Source organism: Oncorhynchus tshawytscha, linkage group LG05 (genome assembly GCF_018296145.1).
Source record: "Oncorhynchus tshawytscha isolate Ot180627B linkage group LG05, Otsh_v2.0, whole genome shotgun sequence".
Classification (NCBI taxonomy): Eukaryota; Metazoa; Chordata; class Actinopteri; order Salmoniformes; family Salmonidae; genus Oncorhynchus; species Oncorhynchus tshawytscha.
Genome location: NC_056433.1, coordinates 43,439,615 through 43,448,898, shown reverse-complemented (window position 1 = coordinate 43,448,898; position 9,284 = coordinate 43,439,615). Strand labels below are relative to the sequence as shown.

Here is a 9,284-nt window from a genome sequence, read left to right as displayed (position 1 = left end):
ATTCACGTTACATTGTTTTTGATTATTATTCAATTCGTTTTGTCAGTTTTTCTACGTTAGAATTTTAGATGATGTTTTAAACTGTCTGTGCTTGACAAGATTGTATTATATGAAGAATCAAACCCAACATAATAAAGAATAAATGTTTTTGAAACTGTAGTAAACATGCAGTAACTGCAGTTGACTGTGGTATTTTGGATGCAGTAATTGCAGTATAACTGCAGTTCAACTGCTCCATTATTCTGCAGTTATACTGCACTCTAACTGCAGTTACAATGCAAAATTATAGCAGTAAAAAAAACTGTTGCTTTGGACGTAGTATTTGCAACATACTGTAGTTATACTGCACTCTAACTGCAGTCTCCTTTCGTAATGGATGCGATACTATTTCAGTTCTTTATTGATTATTCTTTTGTTACATTTTACATTTCATTATAACTTCATTCTCACACAACCAATCCTTTGAACATCTCCAAATGTGTATCTCCAGCAAGATACTCCATTAATTGTAATGTTGGCAACATCTCTACTGTATACAGTACTTTGTCTGCTTGGCCTCATACAAATGATGATACAAAAGGTCATTGCATCCATGTTTTATGACAGTGGGTAAAGATGAGTATCCATCAATCCTCTTAACCAAAAGAAGGACAGTGCTGCTGTTGTTGAGGGGCTTCAGAAGGGTCGGTTTCTGGAGCGTGTGTTGATCAGTCCAAGAACAGAGAAGGCACTTGCTGCAGCTGTCACCAAACTGATAGCTCCAATGGCCCGTGTGGCCTGTGGATGTGGGAAAAACACAATTGTAACTTGAATACAATAACATCTAATATAGTATCATGAAATGATAAGTGTATGGTGGTGGAAAGGGAGACAACATAGTGGCTTATACCACAATATATAGATTTCAAGTCGTGATGAGGGCTAGAATGGCATTTTATACATTAGAAAAAAAGGAGAGAGTAATGCCAAATATCCAAATTGTCACCGAGGCACATATGCATGTAAATCTGAGAGGATTATATAAGTATATGAAATATAGTGGAAACTCAACCTGCCCTGTAAGAAGGTATAATACCGGTAAACTATTATCAAATCATGATTGGACACTGAAACCTATGGGGAGTGGCTGGATATCGATTTGGGATTGGGCATCAGCGAAGACATTGAGAGAGAGAGAATACAGAGCATACACAGGAAGATAGAGACAGGAAGAGTGCGAGAAAGAGAGAAAGAAGGATTGAGAGACCTGCTCAGATACCCCCTCCCCATAGCGCAGCAAGGTGACAAAGTGCTCGCAGTTACTGCCCAACAGGTCATAAGACACCTCCTGGCCAATGAGGTCTTGAGATCGCTGAATTATGTCATCGACAGGCAATGGAGTGTGGTCGTCGTCGTATTTGTTGTTGACCCGGTACGAGTCGTCTCCAACCACTTCCTTTAGAAGCTGCATTCGGACCACTGCCTTTCGACTGAACACTGACTTCACACTGGAGATGGCTGCAGCCTGACTCTCATCTACAGGAGGGAGACAATATTAAATGGGTGTGAAGGGGTAGCATTATTATGGTTATAGAGTGGTTGGAATTCATTCAAACTTGCATGGATAAATGTGGATTTGAGTGAATCCCACCCTTTCACAATGCTGAATACATTCACAAAGGGGTGTTGACTTGTTATGCGTGTGTTTTTTTAAACTCAAACGTATTGAGCAACTTAGTGCATTTAAAGCGTTCACATCCTGTAAGATCCAATACGATACATAAAACACCAATACGACACACATACAACATATCCTAACTCAAGCTAGGATTTGTCCTCATGTCCACACTGCTTTCACTGACCAACAGGTGTCAAGTTGATGATATAACCATCTCCCAGGTACAGAGCCCAGTGCTGATAGGCCGGTCTGAAGATCTCAATGAGGTCACCAGGCTGGGGGGTCCCAGGGGGGTCAAGAGGGTTGGGGTCATTAGAGGCCATCTATAGGGAAAGCAAGTGATGTCAGAAGATTTACACACATGCTCAACAATGTAGGATATTGCCTCAATTTACAATCAACATACTATTATTTAGTATCGAAAACCACTCAAATGGTTTACAAATCACAACCTCTCTCCACGTGTGTAAGGGGCTAAGGTCACCGCTGCTAATTTAACCATCAAACTCTCTCCTATCACTACGGGTTCAATGAAGTTCAATGGGGAGAGTAACCCCTTTCTCCCTGAATACAATATTCATGTACTCTGAGGTCCCAAAGATGTATATTTATTTACATTTTATTTCACCTTTATTTAACCAGGTTGGCCAGTTGAGAGCAAGTTCTCATTTACAACTGCGACCTGGCCAAGATAAAGCAAAGCGGTGCGATGAGTGCAGATGAGGATGTGCAAGTAGAAATACTGGTATGCAAAAGAGCAGAAAAACAAATATGGGGATGAGGTAGGTAGCTGGTTGGATGGGCTATTTACAGATGGGCTGTGTACAGCTGCAGCGATCGGTAAGCTGCTATGACAGCTGACGCTTAAAGTTAGTGAGGGAGATATGTCTCCAACAACCCCAGTCATTGGCAGCAGAGAACTGGAAGGAAAGAGGCCAAAGGAGGAGTTGGCTTTGGGGATCACCAGTGAAATATACCTGCTGGAGCACGTGCTACAGGTGGGTGCTGCTATAGTGACCAGTGAGCTGAGATAAGGCGGGGCTTTAACCTATCAAAGACTTATAGATGACCTGGAGCCAGTGGGTTTGGCGACGAATATTTAGCGAGGACCAGCCAAAGAGAGCATGCAGGTCGCAGGGATGGGTAGTATATGGGGCTTTAGTGACAAAACGGATGGCACTGTGATAGACTGCATCCAATTGGTTGAGTAGAGTGTTGGAGGCTATTTTATAAATGACATCGCTGAAGTCAAGGATCGGTAGGATAGTCAGTTTTACGAGGGTATGTTTGTGAGCATGAGTGAAGGAGGCTTTGTTGCGAAATAGGAAGCCGATTCTAGATTTAACTTTGAATTGGAGATGCTTAATGTGAGACTGGAAGGAGAGTTTACAGTCTAGCCAGACACCTAGGCATTTATAGTTGCCCACATATTCTAAGTTAGAACCGTCCAGAGCGGTGATGCTAGTCAGGCGGGCGGATGCAGGCAGCGATCAGTTGAACAGCATGCATTTAATTTTACTAGCATTTAAGAGTGGTTGGAGGCCACGGAAGGAGAGATGTATGGCATTGAAGCTCGTCTGGAGGTTAGTTAACACAGTGTCCAAAGAAGGGCCAGAGGTATACAGAATGGTGTCATCTGTGTAGAGGTGGATCAAAGAATCACCCGCAGCAAGAGCGACATCACTGATATATACAGAGAAAAGAGTCGGTTCGAGAATTGAACCCTGTGGCACCCCCATAGAGACTTCCAGAGGTCCGGACAACAGGCCCTCCGATTTGACACACTGATCTCTATCTGAGAAGTAGTTAGTGAACCAGGCGAGGCAGTCATTAGAGAAACCAAGGCTGTTGAGTCTGCCGATAAGAATACGGTGATTGACAGAGTCGAAAGCCTTGGCCAGGTCATTGAAGACGGTTGCACAAGTACTGTCTTTTATTGATGGTGGTTATGATATTGTTTAGGACCTTGAGCGTGGCTGAGGTGCACCCATGACCAGCTTGGAAACCAGATTGCATAGCGGAGAAGGTACGGTGGGATTCGAAATGGTTGGTGATTTGTTTGTTCACTTGACTTTCGAAGACTCTATAAAGGCAGGGCAGGATTGATATAGGTCTGTAACAGTTTGGGTCTAGCGTGTCTCCCCCATTGAAGAGGGGGATGACCGTGGCCGCTTTTCAATCTTTAAGAATCTCAGACGATACGAAAGAGAAGTTGATCAGACTAGTAATAGGGGTTGCAACAATGGTGGTGGATAATTTTAGGAAGAGATGGTCCAGATTGTCTATCCCAGCTGATTTGTAGGGATCCAGATTTTGTAGCTTTTTCAGAACATCAGCTGTCTGGATTTGGGTGAAGGTAAAGCGAGGGTGGAGGGGGGGGGCTTGGGCCAGTAGCTGCGGGAGGTGCAGAGCTGTTGTCCGGGGTTGGGGTAGCCAGGTGGAAAGCATGGCCAGCCGTAGAGAAATGCTTATTGATATTCTCGATTATTGTGGATTTATCAGTGGTGAAAGTGTTTCCTTGTCTCAGTGCAGTTGGCAGCTGGGAGGAGGTACTCTTATTCTCCATGGACTTTCCAGTGTCCCAAAACCTTTTGGAATTAGTGCTGCAGGATGCAAATTTCTGTTTGAAAAAGCTAGCCTTTGCTTTCCTAACTGACTCTGTGTATTGGTTCCTGACTTCCCTGAATAGTTGCATATTGCGAGGGGTGGTCGTTTGACCGCGGACCCATAACAGACGCAGGCAATGAGGCAGTGATCGCTAAGATCCTGGTTGAAGACAGCAGAGGTGTATTTAGAGGGCAAGTTGGTCAGGATGATATCTATGAGGGTGCCCATGTTTATGGATTTGCGATTGTACCTGGTAAGTTTTTTGATAATTTGTGTGAGATTGAGGGCATCTACCTTAGATTGTAGGATGGCCGGGGTGTTAAGCATATCCCAATTTAGGTCACCTAGCAGTACAAACTCTGAAGATAGATGGGGGGTAATCAATTCACATATGGTGTCCAGGGCACAGCTGGGAGCTGAGGGGGATCTATAACAAGCGGTAACAGTGAGGGACTTATTTCTGGAGAGATGGATCTAGCTCGAACTGTTTGGGCATAGACCTGGATAGTATGACAGAACTATCTCTACAGTAGATTGCAATTCCGCCCCCTTTAGCAGTTCTGTCTTGGGGGAAAATGTTGTAGTTGGGGATGGAAATGTCAAATTCTTTGGTGGCCTTCCTAAACCAGGATTCAGACACGGTTAGAACATCAGGGTTGGCGGAGTGTGCTAAAGCAGTGAATAAAGCAAACTTAGGTGGGAGGCTTTTGAGGTTAACATGCATGAACCCAAGGCTTTTACGGTTGCAGAAGTCAGCAAACAGGTTAACCTCTATATCACCAGAGTAACATGTACACTGACAAAAGTTATACCCTAAAACAAATCAGTGTCTGTGACTAATGCTACTGGTTTAAATAAAAATAAAAACTGTATTTGGTGAGTGCACATGTATTTATTTATTTAAATGAATCACAAATAGTTTTCTTATTTCTAGACTTTGTGTAGAGAATGGCAGTTGCACACTCTACAGACAATGCATTTCAACTAAGTCAGTCCTCAAGGGAATTAGTTATTACATTTAATAATAAAAATACTAATAATTGTAATTAAAGAAAATGAAATCCTAATAGCAAAATGTTCCCATCCATATAAAGGTCTATCTCCCAACCTGCCCCATATACAGTAGCTAAGTTGAAGGTCAACAGGGTCATAGACATACAGTAGACATAGGCCTATACATGTTATACATATTAATCATGCCAAAGAAAATAAGAAACTTTCACACACAAAATGTTACTCACAGTAGAGGTTGCACTTTTTCTATCCATCCCACATCATGCTTCCACAAATTCTGAAAGAAGAAACATGGATGAAACCATGTCACCCCCTCCCCCCATCACCATCTGTTTGAGAGTAGACCCTATAGTTCAGTGTTTCCCAACACTGGTTCTCGAGTACCACCAACAGTACACATTTTTATTATAACAATGGACAAGCACACCTGATTCAACTTGTCACAATAATCATCAAGCCCTCAATGAGCTGAATGAGGTGGGTTTGTCCAGGACTACAACAAAAATGTTTACTGTTGGAGGTACTCGAGGACCAAGGTTGGGAAACACTGCTATAGTTATCCTTGTGCTATTGACTGCATTCCTACTATGCATATCTGTGCCATACCCAAATGGTATTTTCGTAACCCTTTATTCTCTGAAAAATATGTTCAATCAATAAAAAAGGAAAGGAGAGAGACGATAAAATGTACTTTCTTTTGTGGTAATATTCTTCGATCATGGTAGGTGATCTAATTTCACAGAGAGAGAAAGTGCTGGAGAACAGGGTACAATGTAGTGGGTAAGGTCACACACATACACACAGAGACAATACACCAAGCTCTTGTGCCACGCACAGTCACAATGGCACCTACATAATAGAGAAACTGACAGAAAAATTGTTTGTCACCACTGAAAGTAATCAGACTTTGACATTGGGGGAAAAAACATATCAATGTTTAGGGAGCATTTATAATGAGTGTCAAAGTCATAGTTCAAGAACTTATATGTGTAAAATTAGAGACAATATAGTCCAATACATGTAAAGGGAAGATAAAATGTCCATACATTTGTATTCGGCCACACAGAGAATATCTCTGAGTACACCTGGCATGTGATGAAATCTATATCATCCTGGGAGAGCTATGTGTGTGTATCCATGTTATCATTAATTCATAAGTCTGAAGCTATGTGGTGGAACATTAAACCATGTTTAGTGATGTTATTTACAAAATGAGCACATAAATATTTGTGTATTTCAAATTAAATTATACTTGACATAATTCAATGTAGGTCCTATAGCCTAAAAGTGTGTTACTTTATTACAACTTCAGAATACTATTCAACTGTATACAAAAACAAAGAAGTAATACTTACTCGAACACTAACACCTTTTTCTTCCTCTCCATTTTAATGCTCCATGATTTATAGCCGCACGTTTTGAAAGTCAGATGAGGGAAATAATTAAATCCAAGTCCTTGTGATGGTCGGTTATCTGAGGGAAAAATCGAACTTCTTCGGATTGGAGTCCCTCTGATTGCTTGGTGAAAATTGAAGCAGTGCTTGAGGTCCTGCAGGCAGGTAGTGTTTCATGTGCATACGTCGTGGTATGGTATCGACTTTGACAGATGATGACAGTCACCGGGTTACTGCCACAGTTCACTGATGCTAGAAGGCTGTCCCTTCCATAGCAGCACTGACAGTGTGTATTCATAGTGTATCAATAAAGAATGCTTTGATATTATGTAGTAAGATGACTGGCCATTCCTGCAACAAATTATCATCACTGGCATGGAAATTATGCACATAAGTCAGTTTGTGGCTGAGCCTTGAATATTTTTTTATATTATGAATTATAATGAGGTCTGTTGTGAATAGGCTGTAATATAATTCCAATAGACCATTTTCTTAAGTTATACACTAATTATTTCCCAGGAGGGCAGTACGTAGCCTACCTGTCTGTATTTATTTTATTTAGGCTATTTCATGTAGTCAGTGGTATTGGGCAAATCTTGTAGGCTACTAAATGACAGGTACAATGTTACCCATGGGTATTTTTATTTAACTAGGCAAGTCTGTTAAGAACAAATTCTTATTTACAATGACGTCCTAAGAACAGTGGGTTAACTGCCTTGTTCAGGGGCAGAACAATACATTTTTACCCAATGCTCTAACCACTAGGCTACCTGCCGCCCCGAATGCTAGCTAGCGGGTTAATCTGTTAACATGCACCTTTGATATCCTGCCCACTGTAACGGTTGTCTTGGGTGGAAGAAGGATCGGACCAAGGTGCAGTGTGGTAAGTGTCCATAATGTATTTTAATATAGACAAATGAACACTCAAACAAAAACAATAAACAATGACATGAATTACAAAACCGAAACAGTACCGACAAACACAAACAACTCAAAAGTGAAACCCAGGCTACCTAAGTATGATTCTCAATCAGAGACAACTAACGACACCTGCCTCTGATTGAGAACCATACTAGGCTTAAACAGAAACCAAACATAGAAAAACAAACAGACTGCCCACCCCAACTCACGCCCTGACCATACTAAATAAAGACAAAACAAAGGAAATAAAGGTCAGAACGTGACACCCACGAATATATCTGTAACCATGAAAAAACAGAATATTCCTAAATTGAATAGTAACTGAAATCTGGACACTGACTGTAGGCCTATAACCTCTCACATGTAGCGTAATATTAACTCCTGCAGAATTATGCATTTCTTGCAGTAAAATTATACAACAAATGTTAATTTTGTCTCGGGAACAGCAGTGGAGAAATATAATTTCTTTCTTTCAGCATCTCTTGAGAAAATGCAAAGCCTGTGTAATGCATTCTTTGACACTGTATGCAAGTAGACAGTATTTCAACCACAAGCAAGATGATGCCGACAGATGGTCGCCTAGCTTCTAGTCCTTAGGAAACTATGCAGTATTTTTTATTTTTTTAATGTATTATTTCTTACATTGTTAGCCCAGAAAATCTTAAGTGTTATTACATACAGCCGGGAAGAACTATTGGATATCAGAGCAACGTCAACTTACCAACATTACGACCAGGAATACGACTTTCCCGAAGTGGATATTTTGTTCGCACCACCACCCAGGGCATTGGGTCTAACCCCAGAGGCCGACCCAAAACAACGTCGCCGCAGAAGAGGTAGACATAACGACCTCCTGGTCAGACTTCAAAGGTGTGCACACCACCAACCACTTCCGAGTATATTACTCACCAATGTCCAGTCTCTAGACAATAAGGTAGACAAAATTAGGGCAAGGTTTTCTTTCCAGAGAGACATCAAAGATTATAACATTCTCTGTTTCACGGAAACATGGCTCTCAGGATATGTTGTCGGAGTCTGTACAGCCACCTGGATTCTTCATGCGTCGCGCCGACAGAAATAAACCTCCCTTCTGGGAAGAAGAAGGGTGGCAGTGTATGCTTCACGATTAACGACTCATGGTGTAATCGTAACAACATACAGGAATGTCCTTTTGTTTACCTGACCTAGAATTCCTTACAATTAAATGCAGACCATATTATCTCCAAAAATAATTATCGTCAGTGATTGTCACAGCCGTGTATATCCCCCCTCAAGCCGAAACTACAACGGCCCTAAAGGAACTTCACTGGACTCTATGCAAACTGGAAACCATATATCCTGAGGCTTCATTTATTGTAGCTGAGGATTTTAACAAAGCAAATTTGAGAACAAGGCTACCTAAATTCTACCAGCATATTGATTGTAGCACTTGTGCGGGTAATAGAGTGGATCACTGCTACTTGAACTTCCGCGATGCATACAAGGCCCCTGCCCTCCCTTCGGCAAATATGACGACGACTCCATTTTACTACTACCGTCCTGTAGGCAGAAACTCTAACAGGATGTTCCCATGACAAGAACTATTCAATGCTGTTCTGACCAATCGGAATCCACGCTTCAAGATTGTTTTGAACATGCAGACTGGGAAATGTTCCGGGCAGCCTCAGAGAATAACATTGACTTATACGCTG

The 9,284-nt window shown here is 41.6% G+C and overlaps 1 protein-coding gene across 1 annotated transcript; it reads right to left on the bottom strand.

Moving 5' to 3' along the window:
- Positions 1-6,888, bottom strand: plaat1 (phospholipase A and acyltransferase 1). Its single transcript, XM_024422717.1, has 5 exons — positions 6,634-6,888; positions 5,506-5,555; positions 1,842-1,980; positions 1,247-1,515; positions 1-777 (listed from the first exon to the last, which is right to left on the bottom strand). The coding sequence occupies exons 2-5, from the start codon at positions 5,530-5,532 to the stop codon at positions 676-678; spliced, it is 537 nt and encodes a 178-aa protein (XP_024278485.1). The 5' UTR covers positions 5,533-5,555; positions 6,634-6,888; the 3' UTR covers positions 1-675.
- Between the last annotated feature and the right edge of the window lie 2,396 nt (positions 6,889-9,284).

Bases quoted from the DNA above. Each gene is read 5' to 3' on its own strand.
- plaat1 (XM_024422717.1), bottom strand. From the start codon at position 5,532: ATGGATAGAAAAAGTGCAACCTCTACT. The intron at 1,516-1,841 runs GTCAGTGAAAGC...TCCCTCCTGTAG, and splicing joins CATCAACTTGACACCTGTTG to ATGAGAGTCAGGCTGCAGCC. The intron at 778-1,246 runs GTCTCTCAATCC...CCACATCCACAG, and splicing joins GGGAGGGGGTATCTGAGCAG to GCCACACGGGCCATTGGAGC.